This window comes from Zophobas morio, unplaced genomic scaffold, assembly GCF_036711695.1.
Source record: "Zophobas morio isolate AGI-343-1 ecotype UQ-CSIRO unplaced genomic scaffold, CSIRO_AGI_Zmor_V1 ptg000038l, whole genome shotgun sequence".
NCBI classification, from domain to species: Eukaryota; Metazoa; Arthropoda; class Insecta; order Coleoptera; family Tenebrionidae; genus Zophobas; species Zophobas morio.
Window position 1 is genome coordinate 564408 of NW_026972143.1, and position 24636 is coordinate 589043.

A 24636-nucleotide genomic window follows, 5' to 3' on the forward strand; every position below is an offset into this window, starting at 1 on the left:
CGTAAAAATGGTAATAACAAATTTAATGGTTAAATGTTAATTTATGTTTTGTTTACATTATTTTGAAGTTTTCTAACATTGATAATAATTTTTTGTGTGGAACCTTGTAATATTTAGATTAGTAATGGCTTAACTTGTACCACATAATCGAAAAAAAAGTGTCTAGCTACCACTGAAAATTAATGCTAAAAAAATAATTTCGACAAGTCTGACTTTTTAAGAAAAGTTTTTTGTCTAGTGTATGTTGGTGACAATGACATTGTCAACCTTGTACTCACTTGCCATTTGACAGGTAGGAACGTAAATCACCACTGACAGAAAGTGATACCAACTTATAAAATAAAGCTATAAAAGCCCTGTCATCAGTTCTGACCAGCGAAAAGGTAAGTCTCGGGTGTTATTTAACCTATTATTAACTTTCAGCTTTACAGTAAGATGCTTCAAGACTTATACCAGAGTTCTAGAGCTTTTCAGCAAACGTTTTTCCCATGTAAAAATTATAATAAAAACAAGTTAATTCATGTAAATTTATTGAAAACGATTACGTAAAATTATAGTTTGGAAGTGCAAATAATATTTCAGAAAATTTACATTCACGACTTGTCATAAACAGTTTCAAACATCACATCGTTATCATTAACTACAGTGATTATTTCATGTCCCAGATATACATACAAAAATTTGGAACTCACGTTAGCTAAATTAAACAAAAACCAAATTTAATAATCTCCAATTACGTACTTTCCATATTTTGTTCCATTTTTTATTGCATTTATTTCGCCTTATTTTTGGTTTCTGTGTACACGCAATTTACGTTCAACATTATTCCAGTTTAGTAAAAACGCAAAATACCAGTCTGATAAGTTTTTAATTTAGTCGAGAAGGTCCAAAACAGGTTTTTGTCCGTGTGCAGGTATGTGCATTTTTGCAATTCTTTAAGAAGCTGTTTTAATGAATTCGCAGCAAACAAAAAGTTGAACTTGTTTCATATAATTTCAAGGTGTTTTTGCATTGTTTGATACTACATCTTCGGTTGCGTTGAGGGAGATACGCAATTTTAACTTAAATATTCGTTTTTGTTTTTGGGAAGCGTTGTACCAAAATGCCAAAAGCTGTAACTCCAATATCGTTTTAAAAATGAAATTCATAGCTTTTTGGACAAGTTTTTTTTTATTCAAGATTTAAGATCAGTATTCAGTATATGTTTTGTCATTTGCATTCAACACTAGTAAATTTTCCATAAGTTATTTTTCATGAATTTAAAAATAGCACAAAAAATCAATGAATATTTGAAATATTTGATTATAAAATGTAGTAGAGTCATCTCGAGGCACCGATGCAGATCTTTAATTTGCCCCTAAAACTTAAACCCATTTTTGGGCGACAAAAGAGACAAATTTTTCTTCCTTTTCAGCAAGTCTCGTCGTAACCTATCCAACTCTAGTTTGTTTTTGAAATTTTTGAAACGTTATTCCTATTTTATTGAATATTTATTGCAAATTATATTGCAGATAAACAGAGGGACGCTCTTTTTGTGGAATCAATCGAATCAAATCTTAATTTACACAGTGTTTAATAAATAATTCTAAAAATTATATGTTTAGTTGTTTTTAAATTATTACTGCAAAATCCTTATTTCTCTACGAGAAAATAAAAACATGTTTTAAATTTCTTATTGTCGAAATAATTCTACACAAATTAAGACAAAAAGGAAAAATGTAGCCCCGCCCACCCGCCCTATCTCAATTGTGATGATTTTTACTTCCCGAGCGTAAGCAAAGGATGTATTGTAATCGAGTCCGTCGGCCGACTCTCTACTTTTACGTTTTCTCGATCTTTCATGACCCCTAGAAGACGAAGAAATAGGTCTCCCATTTCCGTCTGTCTGTCCGTCTGTCCGTCCGTCTGTCCGTCCGTCCGTCCGTCTGTCCGTCCGTCTGTCCGTCTGTCCGTCTGCCCCCGGATTTTTATTAGACAGATAATCTCCGAAAGTACTCGACCGATTGTTGTGAAATTTTGTACTTATATTAAGAATATCATGTAGATGGTAAAACGCTAACCAAAATTTGTCTAATCATCCCCACCACTAATGCGATGACGTCACTTCAAAATTGTACATAGTAAATGGGTTTTCAATTGTATAAAATAACATAGTCCTACACATGTAGTTTACAACTCTGAATCGACTTTTCACCCGAAACGTCCAGATTTTTGGAAAAAAAATCAAAATTATAAAACAACATTTTGAAATTTAATTTTTAATCTGCTAACCAGAATGCTTTGAAATGTTGCAGATGTTTTAAGGCTATAAAGAGCATCATAAATCTTTAGTCAAAAAATATTTGCTTATCCCCTCCAAAAACTTGATGACGTCAGCTCAAAAGTTTGTGGAATAAATGATATCTAAAATGTACAAAATATGATGAGTCTGTACTTGTGATCTATCACTCCATTCATATTTTTTGGATTTGCATATACAGGGTGACTCAAAAAAATTAATGAATGCGTAAATATATTTTATTGATTTAATCAGGAACTACAAAACCGAATGCTCTGAAATCTTGCAGACGTTTTAAGGTCATAAAGAGCATAATAAATGTTTAGTCAAAATATATTTGCTTATCCCCTCCAAAAACTTGATGACGTCAGCTCGAAAGTTTGCCGAATAAATCATATCTAAAATGTACAAAATATGATGAGCCTGTACTTGTCATTTATCACTCCATTCATATTTTTTGGATTTGCATATACAGAGTGACTCAAAAAAATTAATGAATGCGTAAATATATTTTATTGATTTAATCAGGAACTACAAAACGGAATGCTCTGACATCTTGCAGATGCTTTAAGGTTATAAAGAGCATAATAAATGTTTAATCAAAATATATTTGCTTATCCCCTCCAAAAACTTGATGACGTCAGCTCGAAAATTTGCCGAATAAATCATATCTAAAATGTACAAAATATGATCAGTCTGTACTTGTGATCTATCACTCCATTCATATTTTTTGGATTTGCATATACAGGGTGATTCAAGAAAATAAATGAAAGCGTAAATTTATTTTACTGATTTACTCAGGAACTACAAAACCGAATGCTTCGAAATCTTGAAGATATTTTAAAATTATCATAAGCATGGTAAATTTTTGATCAAAACGTATTTGGTCGTCCCCCCTAAAAAATTTATGATGTCACCACAAAATTTTGCTGAATAAATCCTATCTAAAATGTACAAAATATGGTGAGTCTCTTCTAGTGATTTATCATTCCATTCAAATTTTTTCGATTTGCATATACAGGGTGACTCAAAAAAATTAATGAATGCGTAAATTTATTTTATTGATTTAATCAGGAACTACAAAACCGAATGCTTTGAAATCTTGCAGATGTTTTAAGGTTATAAAGAGCATAATAAATTTTTAGTCAAAATATATTTGGTTATCTTCTACAAAAAACTGATGACGTCAGCTCAAAAGTTTGCCGAATAAATCGTATCTAAAATGTACAAAATATGATGAGTCTGTACTTGTGATTTATCATTCCATTCATATTTTGGATTTATTTTATTGATTAAATTAAAGGCAACACTTATTATTAGTATTACACCCCAACCAACCCAATTTGGTAGACACAAAATTTGTTAAAGGAAAAACTCGGTTGAAACATAAGGGTAGCACACTTATTTACATCGACTTTAACATTACAGACCTGCATTTGTTTTATGCCGTCACTTGGTTCCGCGAATATGGAATAGACATGTTTATAATCAACCAATTGTGAATTTCACCGTCAAGAATTAAAATAAAACCCAATGTTTTATATAATAAGCGGAAGTCGAAGCAATAAAACCGATGGTCGTTTTGTTTACAGTTTCTCTGTTGGACTCTCACGTATGCTGTTACGCTTGTCATCTTAAATTAAGAATGTTTATACATAAACGATTTTCAGTTGCCTTTCATATTACCAGACAGCGGATTTTTGTCGGGCTACGTCACGTTTAATCGGTACTAATTCCATAAATATAATTAACGATTTATTAATCAAACGGCTAAGTAAATGAGAACGGGAATTAACAGCAGAGTGCAACGAAACAGCGTTATTCTAATCTCAAATAAACGAAGTGCAGTCCGCAACCGCAATGAATTCGCATCCCTTAACGAGCCGTACCGAGTTTGGCCTTGCCTAGCCCGACAGAAATCCGCTCTCTAGATATTACACACCGGCGCCGTATACGTGAGTAAATTGTTTCGTTATTTTATTGATTATAAGAAATCAATATTCAAAACGACCCAATTCATTTTCCCGAAAATTTGGGAATACAATAATTTTATTCTTAGTATTACACTACATCTATCCCAACTGAAATACGTGTCCTTGCAAAAATGTTGATGACGTCATCACAATTTTTTTTTAAATTCCCACTACAAAAATGTAATGAGAAAAAAAAACACAATAGACATGCAGTCGTCAAGTTTCCGACAGCGAGGGAAGTACTGTCTAAACTCTTTAGACCAATTTTTGTTTTTGGGAAGCGTTGTACCAAAGTGCCAAAAGCTGTAACTCCAATATCGTTTTAAAAATGAAATTCGTAGCTTTTTGGACAAGTTTTTTTTTTATTCAAGATTTTTTCCCCATCAGCTTAAGATCAGTATATGTTTCGTAATTTGCATTCAACACTACTAAATTTTCCATAAGTTATTTTTCGTAAATTTAAAAATAGCACAAAAAATCAATGAATATTTGAAATATTTGATTATAAAATGTAGTAGAGTCGTTTCGAGGCACCGATGCAGATCTTTAATTTTCCCCTAAAACTTAAACCCATTTTTAGGCGACAAAAGAGACAGAAATTTCTCTTCCTAGGCTATCCAACTCTAGTTTGTTTTTGAAATTTTTGAAACGTTATTCCTATTTTATTGAATATTTATTGCAAATTATATTGCAGATAACCAGAGGGACGCCTTTTTGTAGAATCAATCGAATCAAACTTTAATTTACTTTGTTTAATTTGTTTAATAAATAATTCTAAAAATAATATGTTTATTTGTTTTTAAATTATTACTGCAAAATCCTTATTTCTCTACGAGAAAATAAAAACATGTTTTAAATTTCTTATTGTCGAAATAAGTCTACACAAATTAAGACAAAAAGGAAAAATGTAGCCCCGCCCACTCGCCCTATCTCAATTGTGATGATTTTTTTTATTCGTCGTGAGCCAAGAAGGCGGAGCTTAACTGCAAAATTCTTATTTCTCCACAAGAAATTAAAAACATGTTTTTGAGTATCGTGTTGCTCAAAGAATACTATGTACATTAAGCAAAAAAATAAAGCCAAAGATTAAGCCCCACCCATAATAATGAATTTTTCATTAGTTGGCACACCTAGGGGAGGAGCCTAATTGCAAACTCCATATTTCCGCACATACATTTTGCTTTTTTTTTTTAATACATGTAGACTTCTTTTCACAACATGATAGTTAAAATGTGTTCAAAGTGAAAAATTTGTATAAGGAAATATCGATTTTGCATTTAGACTTCGCCCCATAATTGCAAAATCCACATTTCCTTGCGAAATGTACCATCTTGACCATGTTTTAAGTTTCTTGTTGTGAAAAGATGGCTGTGTATATTAAGGAAAAGAAAGACAAAATATAAGTCCCGCCCTATCTCAATTCTGATGATCTTTTTACTTCCCGAGCGTAAGCAAAGGAAGTATTGTAATCGAGTCCGTCGGCCGACTCTCTACTTTTACGTTTTCTCGATCTTTCATGACCCCTAGAAGACGAAGAAATAGGTCTCCCATTTCCGTCTGTCCGTCCGTCTGTCCGTCTGTCTGCCGTCCCGGATTTTTATTAGACAGATAATCTCCGAAAGTACTGGACCGATTGTTGTGAAATTTTGTACTTATATTAGGAATATCATGTAGATGGTAAAACGCTAACCAAAATTTGTCTAATCATCCCCACCACTAATGCGATGACGTCACTTCAAAATTGTACATGGTAAATGGGTCTTAAATTGTGTAAAATAACATAGTCCTACACATGTAGTTTACGACTCCGAATTCAGTTTTTACCCGAAACGTCCAGATTTTTGGAAAAAAAATCAAAATTATAAAACAACATTTTGCAATTTAATTTTGAATCTGCTAACCTGAATGTTTTGAAATGTTGCACATGTTTTAAGGCTATAAAGAGCATCATAAATCTTTAGTCAAAATATATTTGGTTATCCCCTCCAAAAACTTGATGACGTCAGCTCAAAAGTTTGTCGAATAAATCCTATCTAAAATGTACAAAATATGATGAGTCTGTACTTGTGATCCATCACTCCATTCATATTTTTTGGATTTGCATATACAGGGTGACTCAAAAAAATTAATGAATGCGTAAATATATTTTACTGATTTATTCAGAAACTACAAAACCGAATGCTTTGAAATCTTGCAGATGTTTTAAGGTTATAAAGAGCATAATAAATGTTTAGTCAAAATATATTTGCTTATCCCCTCCAAAAAATTGATGACGTCAGCTCGAAAGTTTGCCGAATAAATCCTATCTAAACTGTAAAAATATGATGAGTCTGTACTTGTAATTTATCACTCCATTCATATTTCTTGGATTTGCATATACAGGGTGACTCAAAAAAATTAATGAATGCGTAAATATATTTTATTGATTTAATCAGGAACTACAAAACCGAACGCTCTGACATCTTGCAGATGTTTTAAGGTTATAAAGAGCATAATAAATGTTTAGTCAAAATATATTTGCTTATCCCCTCCAAAAACTTGATGACGTCAGCTCGAAAATTTGCCGAGTAAATCATAGCTAAAATGTACAAAATATGATCAGTCTGTACTTGTGATCTATCACTCCATTCATATTTTTTGGATTTGCATATACAGGGTGATTCAAGAAAATAAATGAAAGCGTAAATTTATTTTACTGATTTACTCAGGAACTACAAAACCGAATGCTTCGAAATCTTGAAGATATTTTAAAATTATCATAAGCATGGTAAATTTTTGATCAAAATGTATTTGGTCGTCCCCCCTAAAAAATTTATGACGTCACCACAAAATTTTGCTGAATAAATCCTATCTAAAATGTACAAAATATGGTGAGTCTCTTCTTGTGATTTATCATTCCATTCAAATTTTTTCGATTTGCATATACAGGGTGACTCAAAAAAATTAATGAATGCGTAAATTTATTTTATTGATTTAATCAGGAACTATAAAACCAAATGCTTTGAAATCTTGCAGATGTTTTAAGGTTATAAAGAGCATAATAAATTTTTAGTCAAAATATATGTGGTTATCTTCTACAAAAAACTGATGACGTCAGCTCAAAAGTTTGCCGAATAAATCGTATCTAAATTGTACAAAATATGATGAGTCTGTACTTGTGATTTATCATTCCATTCATATTTTTGGATTTGCATATGCAGGGTGACTCAAAAAAATTAATGAAGGCGTGAGTTTATTTTATCGATTTAATCAGGAACTACAAAACCGAATGCTTTGAAATCTTGGGAATATTTTAAAGGTATTATAAGCATGGTAAACTTTTGTTCAAAATGTATTTGTACATCCCTCCTAAAAAAATTGATGACGTCACCCTTAAATTTTGCTGAATAAATCCTATCTAAAATGCAAAAAATATGATGAGTTTGAACTTGTGATTTATCATTCCGTTCATATTTTTTAGATTTTCTTAAGAGGTGGTTCAAAAAAATTAATGAAGTCAATTTATTTTATTGATTAAATTAAAGGCAACACTTATTATTAGTATTACACCCCAACCAACCCAATTTGGTAGACACAAAATTTGTTAAAGGAAAAACTCGGTTGAAACATAAGGGTAGCACGCTTATTTACATCGACTTTAACATTACAGACCTGCATTTGTTTTATGCCGTCACTTGGTTCCGCGAATATGGAATAGACATGTTTATAATCAACCAATTGTGAATTTCACCGTCAAGAATTAAAATAAAACCCAATGTTTTATATAATAAGCGGAAGTCGAAGCAATAAAACCGATGGTCGTTTTGTTTACAGTTTCTCTGTTGGACTCTCACGTATGCTGTTACGCTTGTCATCTTAAATTAAGAATGTTTATACATAAACGATTTTCAGTTGCCTTTCATATTACCAGACAGCGGATTTTTGTCGGGCTACGTCACGTTTAATCGGTACTAATTCCATAAATATAATTAACGATTTATTAATCAAACGGCTAAGTAAATGAGAACGGGAATTAGCAGCAGAGTGCAACGAAACAGCTTTATTCTTATCTCAAATAAACGAAGTGCAGTCCGCAATCGCAATGAATTCGCATCCCGTACGAGCCGTACCGAGTTTGGCCTTGCCTAGCCCGACAGACATCCGCTCTATAGATATTACACACCGGCGCCGTATACCTGAGTAAATTGTTTCGTTATTTTATTGATTATGAGAAATCAATATTCAAAACGACCCAATTCATTTTCCCGAAAATTTGGGAATACAATAATTTTATTCTTAGTATTACACTACATCTATCCCAACTGATATACGTGTCCTTGCAAAAATGTTGATGACGTCATCACAATTTTTTTTTAAATTCCCACTACAAAAATGTAATGAGAAAAAAAAACATAATACGCATGCAGTCGTCAAGTTTCCGACAGCGAGGGAAGTACTGTCTAAACTCTTTAGACCAATTTTTTTAATATATGTAGACTTCTTTTCACAACATGATAGTTAAAATATGTTTAAAGTGAAAAATTTGTATAAGGAAATATAGATTTTGCATTTAGACTTCGCCCCATAATTGCAAAATCCACATTTCCTTGCGAAAGTATGTAATCGAGTCCGTCGGCCGACCCTCTACTTTTACGTTTTCTCGATCTTTCATGACCCCTAGAAGACGAAGAAATAGGTCTCCCATTTCCGTCTGTCTGTCCGTATGTCCGTTCATCTGTACGTCTGTCCGTCTGTCTGCCGTCCCGGATTTTTATTAGACAGATAATCTCCGAAAGTACTAGACCGATTGTTGTTAAATTTTGTACTTACATTAAGAATATCATGTAGATGGTAAAACGCTAACCAAAATTTGTCTAATCATCCCCACCACTAATGCGATGACGTCACTTCAAAATTGTACATAGTAAATGGGTCTTAAATTGTGTAAAATAACATAGTCCTACACATGTAGTTTACGACTCCGAATTCAGTTTTTACCCGAAACGTCCAGATTTTTGGAAAAAAAATCAAAATTATAAAACAACATTTTGCAATTTAATTTTGAATCTGCTAACCCGAATGTTTTGAAATGTTGCAGATGTTTTAAGGCTATAAAGAGCATCATAAATCTTTAGTCAAAATATATTTGGTTATCCCCTCCAAAAACTTGATGACGTCAGCTCAAAAGTTTGCCGAATAAATCCTATCTAAAATGTACAAAATATGATGCGTCCGTACTTGTGATATATCACTCCATTCATATTTTTTGGATTTGCATATACAGGATGACTCAAAAAAACTAATGAATGCGCAAAATTTATTTTACTGATTTACTCAGGAACTACAAAACCGAATGCTTTGAAATCTTGAAGATGTTTTAAAATTATCATAAGCATGGTAAATTTTTTATCAAAATGTATTTGCTCTTCCCCCCTAAAAAATTTATGACGTCACCAGAAAATTTTGCTGAATAAATCCTATCTAAAATGTACAAAATATGGTGAGTCTCTTCTTGTCATTTATCATTCCATTAAAATTTTTTCGATTTGCATATACAGGGTGACTCAAAAAAATTAATGAATGCGTCAATTTATTTTATTGATTTAATCAGGAATTACAGAACCGAATGCTTTGAAATCTTGGAGATGTTTTAAAGTCATCATAAGCATGGTAAATTTTTTATCAAAATGTATTTGCTCTTCCCCCCTAAAACATTGATGACGTCACTCCAAAATTTTGCTGAATAAATCCTATCTGAAATGTACAAAATATGATGAGTCTGTACTTGTGGTTTATCATTCCATTCATATTTTTGGATTTGCATATACAGGCTGACTCAAAAAAATTAATGAATGCGTGAATTTATTTGATCGATTTAATCAGGAATTACAAAACCGAATGCTGAGAATTTAAAGAAGACCAAAAGAGAAGCCCCACCCATCCATCTCGAACTCAATCGTGATGAATTTTTCATTCGATGTTAAACCTAGAGGAGGAGCCTAATTACAAAATCCATATATCCGCACAAAAATTTATCATTTTGAAAGTGTTTTACGTTTCTAAGAATAAAAAAATCATTACAATTGAGGTTTATACTTTGCCATTTTTTCTTAATGTACATAGTATTCTTTGAACAACACGATACTCAAAAATATGTTTTTAATTTCTTGTAAAGAAATACGTATTTTCAGTTAAGGTCCGCCTCCTTGGTTGACGGCGAATAAAAAAATAATCACAATGGAGATGGGGTGGGTGGGTGGGGCATAGATTCCGCCCTATAATTGCAAAATCCATATTTCCTTGCAAAATGTACCGTATTAATCATGTTTTAAGTTTCTTGTTGTGAAAAGATTCCTAAGTATGTATATTAAAAAAAAGACAAAATAAATGCCCCGCCCACCCGCCCTATCTCATTTCTGATGATTTTTTTTTAGTCGTAGTAAGCCGAGGGGCGGAGCTTAATTGTAAAATCTTTATTTTTCTACGACAAAAAAACAAGTTTTCCCTTTTTCTTCTCGATCAGTAAATAATATTGAACTCAGGTTTCTAGTGTTTCGGATTCTGATCAACTTTATTAAACTGTCAAAAATTTTCCTGTACATCTAACGTTACTTTATTATTATCTTTTTAATATTTTTTTAAAATATGTAGTTCAGTTAGCAATAATATATTTTTTTTAAAGTAAGAAAAGTATATTATATATCTTCAAAAATTTTAAAACAAATATATTTTATTTCATTCAAAAACAACAAAATAATTCAAAAATTTCTTTACCTGTAAATGCGTTCCTTAGTTTTTAAAAATTTTTATCGATTTTTGGACACCGTGCAAAAAACGATTAAAGAAATAGACGTCCTTGATCAATGTTTTGTTATTGCTTGTTTATATTGTTATCACTACGAGTAATATTTTTGTTTTTTTTTATCACAAACTATTACATTACAAACAAAAGAAAACGTTAATTCATATACGAACTGTTGTGGATGTTTTATATTATGTGTAAACGCATTTCATGGTTCGAGATTTTTCCCCACCAGCTAAAACGTTCCTTTAAAGTGACTGAAAAAAAACGAAAGGTAATGAAAACTCGAAATACTCGATTTCTTGGTGGTATCGTATTCTCGTTGCACCGATGAAGATCGTCAATTTCACTTTAAACTTCGACCCATTTTTGGGTGACCAAAGAGAGAGAAATTTTTGGGAACTGTTGTACCCGTTAGGAGGAAGTTTCATCATCTTGTCTTTACGCCTGTTTTTAGTCAAGTTGGTAAGTGTTTGGTTTTTTTTACAAAACTAACTGTGTTTTCGAGGTTTATATTCACCCGGGTTGGGGTATGGTGCGGACTCGAAAAAGTTACACCCAAGAAACCAGCACCCAACCCAGCTTTAGAAAAAGCGTATTCAAAATCAAAAAAATGGTCCGAACGTGAAGTATGTATAGAAAGCTAAATTTGACACCGGTTGTGACGCCCGATATCTTAGATTTTAGGTCTTTCTAAACAGATAGATGTGGACTACACGAAAGTAAACGAGTGGTTTAAATTGCGAGCAGCCCAAGACAAACCCTCCGTTTCAGACAAGTTCGGCAACAGTTGTTGGGAATTTTTCTACTTTACGGGTGCTTGCACTTGGGGTTTTTTAGTCCTGAAAGATAAACCGTGGTTGGTGGATTTTAATCAATGTTGGTACGACGTTTAGTTTTTTTAGTGACTTTGGTTAACCGCGATTTGTAGGACCGACCACTACAACCAAACCGTTCCCGATGACGTCTGGTGGTACTTCATGTTATGTTTCTCTTTCATAGGAGGGCAACTCCTTGGACTCGCTTTAGACATACCAAGAAAAGATTACTACGTCATGGTTGTGCACCATCTAGTCGGAATTTTGTCGTTACTGATTGGTTGGACCACTTATTTTTATAAATTTAGCACACTTTTTGTACTCGTTTCTGACACCTGCAATGTGTTTCTTGAGGTTGGTACCGAATTTTAGGTATGAGTCCGTCTAAACGGAAATGGTTTTCAGGCAACGAAAATTTGCAAATATTTAAACTTGCGCAAGCTCTCAATTCTTGTTTTTGTTTTGTTTACGTTGGTTTGGGTTTCTATAAGAGGAGTTATCCATATTTTTCTTTTGAAAAGGTAAGCTATATAGTACTCAAAATATTTATAACTTTATAACTTTTTTTTTTTTTTAGTATAACTTTGGACGCCCCGAAATATTTGCCCGCAGTTCGTAGTAACGTTCTTTATTATATTTTCATTTTTTGTGGTCTTGGGTTCGGTCTTATGAATCTTATGTGGACTTATTTTTTGGTCAAAGTTATTGCGAATTTTTGTAAAACTGGAGCCATGGAGGACGCCAGGTCGGACGTCGACGACTAAAATAAATACTTATCCATCTAATTAGTTCCCACAGTTTTACTCGTATACTATAACTTATTTTTGAAATTCCGATGCGACGTTGCCACATTATTCCAATTTTATTGCACTCACTATAGATTGATATTCAATTTTATTTACATCACGGAAAATTAGAATACCGTGGCAACGTCGCATCAGAATTTCAAAAATAAACTGAACGACGAGACCAAAAAAATTATACTGTCGTCACAACAAGGACAATTTTAAAGAAACTGGTTTATCTGTGAAATAAATAATACATCATACTAGTTTTTTAATTTTTAGACAATAAAAAAAATAATTTAATCAGTACAATGATTAGTTGATTACACTTCGGACACAAGAATTATAAAAGAAATCCATAAAATTAACGAATACAGAAATGTTATTAGTATTACGCTGCACCTATTCAAATTGGTAAACATGTCCTTGCTAAAATGTTGATGACCTGATGCTTATTTACCTTCTTTAATTCTGTCTAGGCAGATAATCTGACTACTGGCCTGATTGTTGTAAAATTTCATCACGATTGAGATCCAGACGGCTGGGTGGGGCTTCTTTCTCTTTTGGTTTTCTTTTTTAAGCTCCGCCTCCCGACTTACGACGAATAAAAAAATCACCAGATTTGAGATAGGGCGGGTGGGCGGGGCTTATATTTTCCTTTTGTTTCTCAATATACATAGCCATCTTTTCACAACAAGAAATTTAAAACATGGTTAAAGTGGTACATTTTTGCAAAGAAGTATGAATTTTGCAATAATGGGGCGGAGTCTAATTGCAAAATCGATATTTTTTTAGAGTATCGTGTTGTTGAAAGAATACTATGTATATTAAGAAAAAAAGGGTAAAATATAAACCCCGCCCACCCACCCCATCTCAATTGTGATGATTTTTTTTATTCTTAGAAACCTAAAACACGTTTAAATTGGTAAATTTTTGTAAGGAAACATGGATTTTGCAATTACGCTCCGCCCTTCGGTCTGACAACGAATGAAAAATTAATGACGATTGAGATCGAGATAGATGGGTGGGGCTTCTCTTTTGATTTTCTTTTTTAATTAATACATTCAGTTTTCTTTGTATAACACGATTACTTAAGAACATATTTCACATGGTAATTTCTCTCTAACTCTCTCTAACGTCAGATGTACAGGAAAAATTTTTGAGATTTTAATAAAAAATTAATCAGGATCCGAAAAACTAGAAACCTGAGTTCAATATTATTTACTGATCGAGAGGAAAAAGGGAAAAAATTGGTTATTTCTCGTAGAAAAATAAGGATTTTACAATTAAGCTCCGCCCCTCGGCTTACTACGAATAAAAAAAATCATCAGAATTGAGATAGGGCGGGTGGGCGGGGCTTATATTTTGTCCTTTTTCTTTCTTAATATACATATACATACTTTTCACAACAAGAAACTTAAAACATAGTTAAGATTTTACATTTTTGCAAGGAAATATAGATTTTACAATTATCGGGCGGAGTCTAATTCCCAAATCGATGCGAGGGAAGTTCTGTCGAAACAACTTTCGACCAATTTTTAAAAATTGCAATATTTCAATTGACGATTCTGGAAAACATTGGTTGGAGTTAAAAATAAAATTCGCAAACTCAAATTTTATAATTTTTCGAAAAATCTGGATTTATTTATTTTCCATCAACTTTTTGATATCATAATTTTTCGTTTTTCCTTTTTCTTCGATTTTGAATTTTCCATATCACAGTTTTTCGATTTTTCAGTTTCTCGTTTTTAATTCTTCGATTTTTCAATTTTTCGTTTCCTCAATAATTGAAGAATTATTCTTCAAGGTTGTGATTTTTGTTTTTCATAATCGCGATTTTTGATTTTCATTTTCTAGATTTCATATCACAATTTTTCCGTTTTACAATTCCTTTATTTTTTAATTTTATAATTAATTCTTGGCAAGTACTAGCCCCGCCCACCCACCCTCTATTTTCTTAGAAGGTATATGATTTGCCAAAATTAGTTTTATCTTAGCATGTACTAACCAAAAAAATTAAAAATTGAAAAATTGCAAATCCAAAAATCGTGGAAACGGAAACTTGATAAATCAAAAAAGTGAGAAATTCAAAATTGAAAACTCGCGAAATTGTAAATTGAAAATTTTCAAAATCTGAAAACTGAATCATCCAAAAATTAGAAAATCGAGAAAGTGAAAAACTGAAGAAAAAAATTAAAAATTGAAGAATTGAAAAATTCAAGCAAAAAATCGAGGCGAGGGAAGTTCTGTCGAAATAATCTTCGATCAATTTGTTGATATGTATTTCAATTTTTCATTTTTTCCAGTTTCTCGTTTTCAATTTCTCGGTTCCTTAATTTTTCAATTTTTTGTTTTTCATATGCTCGGTTTTTTGATTTTTATTTTCTCGATTTCAATCACAATTTTTTCTTTTTACAATTGCTTTATTTTTTCAACATTTCTTTCGATTTTATAATTTTAAAATTGAAAGATCGAAAAATTGAAAACTGGTGAAATTCTCGAAGAGTCGCTTATCTTAAAAATGAAAAAACAAAAAAAAAAGAAAAACAGAAAAATTGCAAATCGAAAAATTGAAGAAACTAGAAACTGAAAAAATTAAAATTCAAGAAACAAAAAATAAAATAGAAACACTGAAAAATCGAATAAGTGAAAAAATAACGAAAATATAAAGAACCGAAAAATTGCAAAATGTAAAAATTGAAAAAATCTAAAGTTGGAAAACCGAAAATTTTAATCTTGAAAACTCGAAAAATTGTAGATCGAAAAACTGAAGAAAAATATGAAAAATTGAAGAATTCGGAAAATCGAGGCAGGGGAAGTTCTGTCGAAATAATCATCGACCAATTTTTTGGTATTAGAATTTTTGGTTTTTCCTTTTTCTTCGATTTTTAATTTTCCATATCACAATTTTTCGTTTTTTCATTTTCAATTTTTCAATTTTTAATTTTTCATTTTTCGATTTTTCACTTTGTCGTTTTTAATATTTCGATTTTTCTATTTTTCGTTTCCTCAGTTTTTGAAGTTTTTAATTTTTGTTTTTCATATTCTCGATTTTTTGAGTTTCATTTTCGTGATTTCATATCACAATTTTTCCTTTATTTTTAAAATTTTTCTTTCGATCTTATATTTTTAAAATTGAAAACAGGTGAAATTCTTTCTTCACAGCCAATAAGAATGAATGATGAAAACGGAATAAGGGTGGGTGAGAGGGGCCCCCAAGTACTAGCCCCGCCCACCCACTCTCTATTTTCTTAGAGGGTATATGATTTGCCAAAATTAGTTTTATCTTGGCATGTACTTAACTGCAAAATACTTATTTCTTTACAAGAAATTGAAAACATGTTTTTGAGTATCGTTTTGCTTAAAGAATACTACGTATATTAAGAAAAAAGGGCACAATATAAGCCCCGCCCACCCACCCCATCTCAATTGTAATGATTTTTTTATTCTTAGAAACGTAAAACACGTTTAAAATGGTAAACTTTTGTAAGGAAATATTGATTTTGCAATTACGCTCCGCCCTTCTGTCTGGCAACGAATGAAAACTTCATCACGATTGAGATCGAGATGGATGGGTGGGGCGTCTCTTTTGATTTTCTTTTTTAATTAATACATTCAGTTTTCTTTGTATAACACGATTACTTATGAACATATTTCACATGGTAATTTCTCTCTAACTCTATAACGTTAGATGTACAGGAAAATTTTTTGACATTTTAATAAAGTCGATCAAAATCCGAAAAACTAGAAACCTGAGTTCAATATTATTTACTGATCAAGAGGAAAAAGGGAAAAAATTGGTTATTTCTCGTAGAAAAATAAGGATTTTACAATTAAGCTCCGCCCCTCGGCTTACTACGAATAAAAAAAATTATCAGAATTGAGATAGGGCGGATGGGCGGGGCTTATATTTTGTCCTTTTTCTTTCTTAATATACATAGCCATCTTTTCACAACAAGAAACTTAAAACATGGTTAAGATTTTACATTTTTGCAAGGAAATATAGATTTTACAATTATCGGGCGGAGTCTAATTCCCAAATCGATGCGAGGGAAGTTCTGTCGAAACAACCTTCGACCAATTTTTAAAAATTGCAATATTTCAATTGATGATTCTGGAAAATATTGGTTGGAGTTAAAAATAAAATTCGCAAACTCAAATTTTATAATTTTTTGAAAAATCTGGATTTATTTATTTTATATCAATTTTTTGATATTATAATTTTTTGTTTTTTCTTTTTTTTCGATTTTGAATTTTTCATATCACAATTTTTCGATTTTTCAGTTTCTCGTTTTTAATTCTTCGATTTTTCAATTTTTCGTTTCCTCAATAATTGAAGAATTATTCTTCAAGGTTGTGATTTTTGTTTTTCATAATCGCGATTTTTGATTTTCATTTTCTCGATTTCATGTCACAATTTTTCCGTTTTACAATTCCTTTAATTTTTTAATTTTATAATTAATTCTTGGCAAGTACTAGCCCCGCCCACCCACCCTCTATTTTCTTAGAAGGTATATGATTTGCCAAAATTAATTTTATCTTAGCATGTACTAACCAAAAAAAATTAAAAATTGAAAAATTGCAAATCCAAAAATTGAGGAAACGAAAACTTGATAAATCCAAAAAGTGAGAAATTCAAAATTGAAAACTCGCGAAATTGTAAATTGAAAATTTTCAAAATCTGAAAACTGAATCATCCAAAAATTGGAAAATCGAGAAAGTGAAAAACTGAAGAAAAAAATTAAAAATTGAAGAATTGAAAAATTCAAGCAAAAAATCGAGGCGAGGGAAGTTCTGTCGAAATAATCTTGGATCAATTTGTTGATATGTATTTCAATTTTTCATTTTTTCCAGTTTCTCGTTTTCAATTTTTCGGTTCCTCAATTTTTAAATTTTTTGTTTTTCATATGCTCGGTTTTTTGATTTTTGTTTTCTCGATTTCATATCACAATTTTTTCTTTTTACAGTTCCTTTATTTTTTCAACATTTCTTTCGATTTTATAATTTTAAAATTGAAAGATCGAAAAATTGAAAAGTGGTGAAATTGTCGAAGAGTCGCTTATCTTAAAAATGAAAAAACAAAAAAAAAAGAAAAACCGAAAAATTGCAAATCGAAAAATTGGAGAAACTAGAAACTGAAAAAATTAAAATTCAAGAAACAAAAAATAAAATCGAAACACTGAAAAATCGAATAAGTGAAAAAATAACGAAAATAAAGAACCGAAAAATTGCAAAATGTAAAAATTGAAAAAATCTAAAGTTGGAAAACCGAAAATTTTAATCTTGAAAACTCGAAAAATTGTAGATCGAAAAACTGAAGAAAAATATGAACAATTGAAGAAAATCGAGGCAAGGGAAGTGCTGTCGAAATAATCATCGACCAATTTTTTGGTGTTAGAATTTTTGGTTTTTCCTTTTTCTTCGATTTTTAATTTTTCATTACACAATTTTTCGTTTTTTCATTTTCAATTTTGCAATTTTTAATTTTTCATTTTTCGATTTTTCACTTTGTCGTTTTTAATATTTCGATTTTTCTATTTTTCGTTTGAAGTTCTTAATTTTTGTTTTTCATATTCTCGATTTTTTGAGTTTCATTTTTGTGATTTCATATCACAATTTTTCCTTTATTTTTAAAATTTTTCTTTCGATCTTATAATTTTAAAATTGAAAACAGGTGACATTCTTTCTTCACGGCCAATAATAATGAATGATGAAAATGGAATAAGGGTGGGTGAGAGGGGCCCCCAAGTACAAGCCCCGCCCACCCACTCTCTATTTTCTTAGAGAGTATATGATTTGACAAAATTAGTTTTATCTTGGCATGTACTTAACTGCAAAATACTTACTTAATAATTGTAATTGTTGTATGTTAAGAAAAAAGGGGCACAATATAAACCCCGCCCACCCACCCCATCTCAATTGTGATGACGTTTTTTATTTTTAGAAACTTAAAACACGTTTAAAATGGTAATTTTTTTTAGGAAATATGGATTTTGCAATTAGGCTCCGCCTCTAGGTCTGGCAACGAATGAAAACTTCAGTACTTTTTGGATCAGAGCAGGTATGGGTGGGGCTTAATCTTTATCTTTAATTTTTTCTTAATATACGTAGTATTCTTTGAACAACACTATACTCAAAAACATTGTTTTTATTTCTTGTAGAAAAATACGGATTTTGCAATTAAGCTCTGCCCCCTCATCTTACGACGAATAAAAAAAAATCATCAGAATTGAGATAGGGCGGGTGGGCGGGGCTTATATTTTTCTTTTTTTATTTTTCTTTTTTCTTTATACATAGCCATCTTTTCACAACAAAAAATTTAAAAGATTTTGGGTAGATTTTTGCAAGGAAGTATGGATTTTGCAATTATGGGGCGGAGTCTAATTGCAAAATTGGTATTTTCTTATACCAATTTTCCATTTTAAACATGTTTTAAGTTTCGTGTTGTGAAAAGAAATCTACACATATTAAAACAAAAAGGCAAAATGTAAGCCCGCCCACCCACCCAATCTCAATTGGGATAATTTTTTTATTCGCCGTTGACTAAGGGGGCTGAGCTTAACTGCAAAATACTTATTTCTTTACAAGAAATTAAAAACATGTTTTTGAGTATCGTGTTGTTCAAAGTATACTATGTATATTAAGAAAAAAAAGGCACAATATAAACCCCGCCCACCCACCCCATCTCAATTGTGATATTTTTTTTATTCTTAGAAACTTAAAATATTTTTCAAATGGTAAATTTTTGTAAGGAAATATGGATTTTGCAATTAAGCTCCGCCTCTAAGTCTGGCAACGCATTCATTACTATTTAGATCAGGGCAGTTATGGGTGGGGCTTATAGTTTGCCTATTTGCTTAATATATGTAGTCGTCTTTTCGGAACAAAAACTTAAAACATGTTTAAACTGGTAAATTCTTGTAAACAAATATGGATCTTGCAGTTAAGCCCCGCCCTTCGATCTGACAACGAATGAAAAATTCATCAGAATTGAGAATTGAGTTCGGGGCGGCTGTGGGTGGAGCCTAATCTTTGGCTTCATTTTTTTCTTGATATACATAGAGTATTCTTTGAACAACACGATTTTTTGCAGTCAAAAATCATCACAATAGAGACAGGGTGGGTGGGCGGGGCATATATTTTGCCTTGTTTTTCTTAACATGTGCAGACTTATTTCGACAACAACAAACTTGAAACATGTCTAAAATGGTAAATATTTGTAGTAATCAACTTAAATCCTCCACTTTTCTTCTACAACTCCTTTAAATACGGCAAAAGTTGACCATTATATTTAACGGCAACTTGGCAACGGAGTTTATAAATGACAATTTTCAGTTGAACTGACGTCAACAGCAAGTTTATAAATCCCGCTTTATACTTCTAAACTACCTGTTGGAAATGTATTGAAACGTTTTAAATTTACACAGATTAATATTTTTTTAACAAATTAATTCCTTAATTGTGATTAGTTCGTCGTTTAATCAACTGTTGTGCCATTTGCTGGAATATTCCGTAATATATTAGCGTGACATTTGAGCTTTATAAACGAAAAGTGGTAACCATTTCGGGAACAACACCTTAACTATTTTTGAATGCCGCCCCTGCATCAAAAATACAACAAAGCAAGCTTTGGCTCCACTGACGTTCCGTTGACAGGTCAGAATGACATAAATGGCGGAATTTCTTCGTACGCTGTGGGGCGAACTGATCTGGCTGTTAGCACCGGGTCGGAGAAAAGACCCCGAATTCCCCCATGTCTCCTGCGCGAACCTCCTCTACCCTCTCCCCATGGCCGTAGGCGTACTGTCCATACGTTACCTGTTCTTTAGGTTTGTTTTCGCAAAATGTACCACCTTAATCGAACCGTGTCCACCAGGTACTGCTTTAAGCCCTTGGGAGTGTACCTGGGAGTCAAAGACAAGAGAGCCAGAATGGCACCCCCAAATCGGGTGCTCGAACAGGCTTATGTTAAGTGGAAAAAAGTGCCGCATTCTGAAGTAATGTATATGTAATGTATATAAGCCGATTTTTTTCTTATTGTTGTTACGTAGATTGTAGGTCTGACCAAGCACATGGATATGAGCGAAAGACAGATCGAACGATGGCTGCGTCTGCGGAAGAAGCAGGACCGGCCTTCGGTTTTAATCAAGTTTTGTGAAGGTTGTTGGAGATTCACGTATTATTCGTGCATTTTCGTGTATGGCGTGGTGGTGCTGTGGGATAAGCCGTGGCTTTGGGACATCTCGCAGTCTTGGTACGAAGTCATCATCAGCTAGCTTTTCGGTCTAATTCTTCGTCGCAGGGTCGACTACCCGCACTCCCAGGTGGTCTCCAGCGGCCTCTGGTGGTACTACATGATCGCCCTCTCCTTCTACGTGTCCCTCTTCTTCAGCCAGTTCTTCGACGTGAAACGCAAAGACTTCTGGCAGATGCTCGTGCACCACATCGCCGCCATCCTCCTCATCGCCTTCTCGTGGCTGGCGGGCGCCTGTCGGGTGGGCTCGCTGGTGCTCGTGGTGCACGACTGCGGCGACATCTTCCTCGAAGCGGCGAAAATTGCAAAATACGCCAACTACCACCTCGTCTGCAGCGTCTGCTTCTGCATTTTCGCCACCTTGTGGATCATCACCCGCCTGGGCATTTTCCCGCTGTGGATCATTAAACAGTTGGGGATTTACTTGGAAGTTTTTTAGGATGATTTTATTTGTGATGTTTGCAGCACTCTAATCGACACCCCGGAGCTAGCGCCCGACTTTAACGCGTTTTATATTATTAATGGGATGCTGATAACGCTCGAGGTGCTACATGTTTATTGGACTTATTTGATTTTGAAAATTGCGGTGCAGGCGGCGGGGGAGGGGAAGATGCAGAAGGACGTGCGCTCGAGCACCGACGACGACACGAACGAGAACTGATTTTTCGGCATAGGTTGTGGTTTATTAAAAGTTAATACGCAAAAAAGTGTTTTATTTGACAGAGGAGTCCGATTCCTCCACGAAAGCAATCTTGCCAACTTAAATTTAAAAGCCGTGATTTTTTATCAAGTAATGCTTTAAGCAATCTTGAATGCTAATCAATGACATTTTGCATAAATATTGTCTGATAAGATTTAACAACCGTGGTACTACAATCGAGCTCGTGTAGTAGTCGACGAAATAGTACCCAGCCATGGTCAGTGTATTATCTCTATTGCTCTATCCCGTTCCAGGAGGTTTAGCATTTTTATGTGTCCGTTATCTACTAGCAAAGTTAGCAACAATGTCGTACCACGAAACCAAAAATTGATTACCTTTTTCAGATTTTTATTTAAACCTTTTGGTTTATGGTTCGGATTAAGAAATTCCAAACCGAAACAAGTACCACCGAATCTAGTTTTAGAACGAGAATTTTCTCAGTCGAAAAAATGGGACCACCACAAGGTTGTTGGTTTGTCCAAACAGCTAGATATGTCCCAGGAAAAAATCGAAGAATGGTTGAGTTTAAAGCAAGCCCAAGTCCATGGTTCGGTTTTAGACAAATTCTGTGACAGCGCCTGGAATTTTTTTTATTACGTGACGGAAACCACACTGGGGTTTTTGGTACTATGGGACAAACCGTGGTTGTGGGACACGGATGAGTGTTGGTGGGTTTTGTGCAAAATTCCAACCATCCATTGTTAAAAATGGCGGAGTTGCGAATTACTAAACATGGCCATGTTTTAGGAGAAATTTTTACTCTCAGATAGTTACAAGAGATGTGTGGCTGTATTTTATGTGGTGCTTAGCCTATGGGTGGTCACAGTTATTTGGTCTTACTTTCAATATAAAAAGAAGAGATTTTTACATAATGGTAATTCACCATGTGGCTTTTGTTACATTATTGACTCTGTCTGGGACGTATGACGCTTTCAGATTAATAACAATAACGATATTTGTATGTGACTCTACTGATGTACTACTCGAGGTTCAACATTGAAACTGTTGTTTCTTTTTACTTTAACCTCATGTTTAAGATTTCGAAAATAGCTAAATATTTGGGATACGAAAAGTGTGCATTTTACGCATTCTTAGTATTTACGTTCTGGTGGATAGTAGTTAGAGTGGTACTGTTTCCATGTTGGTTATCCAAAGGGTAAGTAGCTGATTTTCAAGCTTCTCTAAATTAACTATTAAATTTCAGCTTCATAGTGGACCTTCCAAGAATTTACCCATTTGTAACCGAAATGTGGATTTATTACGTAATAACCATTTTATGTTTCGTCTTTGGGGTAGCAAATCTTATCTGGACTTACTTCATCGTGAAAACATTGATCCAGTTTTGTGTTACCGGCACATCAAAAGATGCAAGATCTGATTGTGATGAATAAACTTAAACCTAAATCAACAAACTTACTGACTATTTGTTGTAAAAATAAAGATATGTTATCATTGTTCTTATTATTAAAAAAATATCCTCCCTTTGGCTACAAGTTACGAGACGCCACTGCTTCGTCGTACGTCAGAGAGTACCAAATAGCGACAGGCTGAGGTTTGAGCGAAAATGACCCACAACGACCACTTGCATAACTTTGTGAGTCGTAAAAAAACAACTACTACCACGACAATATTGAACATTTTATTGTAAATTAAAACCCCACAGGCACTCAAATATATCTAAATAGGAATAAAAAAACCCAAAATTGCACAACGTGAAAGCATATTAATCCGAATCCGACCTTGAATCATTTGGTTTACCGATAATAAATATGGCAATAGCGGCTTTTATGATAAAGTAGGTCCAAACCAAATTTATCATAAAGAATATCACATTTAGAGTGTTTACGGCATAGTAAACAAAAAGTGTATCTAAACCTGGTACAAATCTTGGAGCGTCCACCACAAACCTACAAAAAATGTTAATTTCCAACTAGTTCCAATCTTTTGTGATTCTTTGTACTTACGTTTTAATTAATCGGAACGGAACGAATGCCAACCTTACAATTAGCCACCACACTGTGAACATTAAAAAACCATAAACTGCTATTTTGGCATATCCTAAATAATGAGCCACCTTGGATAGCTAAAATTACTATTAAGTCAACAAACCGAGACTCGGGAGACAAAAACCTCAAGAAAAACGTCATTTGAATTGGCTAGAAACGCCGCTACTGTAACACCTCTGAAAATATTTGACCCTCCGCAAAGAGTCATCAGGGATATAAAGGCCAAGTGGTGGGCTACCATCAGAAGAAAATCTTTCCTTCGTACGTCTATAGTTACAGCGATGAGTTGTGACCAGGCACATGACGTGCAGAGTATGAAATACAACCACACATCTTTTGTGACAGTTTGGTTAGCAAGGTCTCGCCTGGAAGCAGAGAATGACAAAGACAAACATATATGTTACAAAATTGTAAACCTACCACCATTCGTCCGAGTCCCAGAACCATGGTTTCTGACACAAAACCACAAATCCAAATAAAGTTTCACAAGTGTAGTAACAAAGTTTCCACGAACTTTCAGAAAATTTTGTCAAAACCGAAGTCTTATTGTGGGCTAACTTTAGTCTTAACCAGTCTTTGATACTTTCTTCTGATATATCGAGTTGTTTGGACAACGCCACGATCTTTAACAGCAGAGTAGAAAAAAAAAAGAAAAAATCGACCAATACCTGACGCTGGTCCCATTTTTTCGTTAGCGAAAACTCCCTTTCTAAAACTAGATTCTCTGGGGGTTTTTTCGTTGGACAGTTTCTTAGTCCGAACCACAATCCAATGGGTGTGAATACAAACCTTAATGTGAAAAGATTACCTCTGCAATGCAATAAACGACAACGATAGTACCAACCTTACTAACAAAAAACGGAGCAACAATAAGCCAAAACATCCTATAATAGGGTACAAAATTAACAAAAAATATTCCATTGTGATACGGACTGCAGTCGTTTAATGCAGCGACTGGTAGACAGTATAAAGTGTAAAAGTTGTTTATTGGGTGTTAATCAACATTCAAAAATATTTAACGAGGTTAAAGCGCATTTACTT

The 24636-nt window shown here is 33.1% G+C and overlaps 4 protein-coding genes across 4 annotated transcripts; 3 read left to right on the top strand and 1 right to left on the bottom strand.

The window, feature by feature from the left end:
- The first annotated feature begins 289 nt into the window (after positions 1–289).
- On the top strand, positions 290–21564 carry LOC135140125 (ceramide synthase 5-like). The gene is made up of 7 exons (XM_064070539.1): positions 290–383; positions 432–490; positions 20160–20464; positions 20512–20632; positions 20687–20889; positions 20938–21300; positions 21355–21564. Exons 3-7 carry the CDS (start codon positions 20307–20309, stop codon positions 21548–21550), a joined length of 1041 nt encoding a protein of 346 aa, XP_063926609.1. The 5' UTR covers positions 290–383; positions 432–490; positions 20160–20306; the 3' UTR covers positions 21551–21564.
- LOC135140134 (ceramide synthase 6-like) lies at positions 11299–12757 on the top strand. Its single transcript, XM_064070551.1, has 6 exons — positions 11299–11493; positions 11541–11661; positions 11713–11915; positions 11964–12204; positions 12256–12371; positions 12428–12757. The coding sequence occupies exons 1-6, from the start codon at positions 11363–11365 to the stop codon at positions 12612–12614; spliced, it is 999 nt and encodes a 332-aa protein (XP_063926621.1). The 5' UTR covers positions 11299–11362; the 3' UTR covers positions 12615–12757.
- Positions 21565–21803: 239 nt separating the features above from the next.
- On the top strand, positions 21804–23046 carry LOC135140223 (ceramide synthase 5-like). The gene is made up of 5 exons (XM_064070678.1): positions 21804–21883; positions 21934–22257; positions 22337–22577; positions 22627–22745; positions 22794–23046. The coding sequence occupies exons 1-5, from the start codon at positions 21804–21806 to the stop codon at positions 22978–22980; spliced, it is 951 nt and encodes a 316-aa protein (XP_063926748.1). The 3' UTR covers positions 22981–23046.
- A 173-nt stretch (positions 23047–23219) lies between these two features.
- On the bottom strand, positions 23220–24599 carry LOC135140128 (ceramide synthase 5-like). The gene is made up of 6 exons (XM_064070542.1): positions 24440–24599; positions 24264–24384; positions 24016–24218; positions 23720–23960; positions 23554–23672; positions 23220–23496 (listed from the first exon to the last, which is right to left on the bottom strand). Exons 1-6 carry the CDS (start codon positions 24514–24516, stop codon positions 23313–23315), a joined length of 945 nt encoding a protein of 314 aa, XP_063926612.1. The 5' UTR covers positions 24517–24599; the 3' UTR covers positions 23220–23312.
- Between the last annotated feature and the right edge of the window lie 37 nt (positions 24600–24636).

Bases quoted from the DNA above. Each gene is read 5' to 3' on its own strand.
- LOC135140134 (XM_064070551.1), top strand. From the start codon at position 11,363: ATGAAGATCGTCAATTTCACTTTAAACTTCGACCCATTTTTGGGTGAC. The intron at 11,916-11,963 runs GTACGACGTTTA...CGCGATTTGTAG, and splicing joins GTGGATTTTAATCAATGTTG to GACCGACCACTACAACCAAA. The intron at 12,205-12,255 runs GTTGGTACCGAA...AATGGTTTTCAG, and splicing joins CCTGCAATGTGTTTCTTGAG to GCAACGAAAATTTGCAAATA.
- LOC135140128 (XM_064070542.1), bottom strand. From the start codon at position 24,516: ATGGAATATTTTTTGTTAATTTTGTACCCTATTATAGGATGTTTTGGC. The intron at 24,385-24,439 runs GTTGGTACTATC...TTTCACATTAAG, and splicing joins CTCCGTTTTTTGTTAGTAAG to GTTTGTATTCACACCCATTG. The intron at 23,673-23,719 runs GTTTTTGTCTCC...TAGTAATTTTAG, and splicing joins CAAATGACGTTTTTCTTGAG to CTATCCAAGGTGGCTCATTA.
- LOC135140223 (XM_064070678.1), top strand. From the start codon at position 21,804: ATGGTCAGTGTATTATCTCTATTGCTCTATCCCGTTCCAGGAGGTTTA. The intron at 21,884-21,933 runs GTTAGCAACAAT...TACCTTTTTCAG, and splicing joins GTCCGTTATCTACTAGCAAA to ATTTTTATTTAAACCTTTTG. The intron at 22,746-22,793 runs GTAAGTAGCTGA...ATTAAATTTCAG, and splicing joins CCATGTTGGTTATCCAAAGG to CTTCATAGTGGACCTTCCAA.
- LOC135140125 (XM_064070539.1), top strand. From the start codon at position 20,307: ATGGCGGAATTTCTTCGTACGCTGTGGGGCGAACTGATCTGGCTGTTA. The intron at 20,465-20,511 runs GTTTGTTTTCGC...CGTGTCCACCAG, and splicing joins ATACGTTACCTGTTCTTTAG to GTACTGCTTTAAGCCCTTGG. The intron at 20,633-20,686 runs GTAATGTATATG...GTTGTTACGTAG, and splicing joins AAAAAGTGCCGCATTCTGAA to ATTGTAGGTCTGACCAAGCA.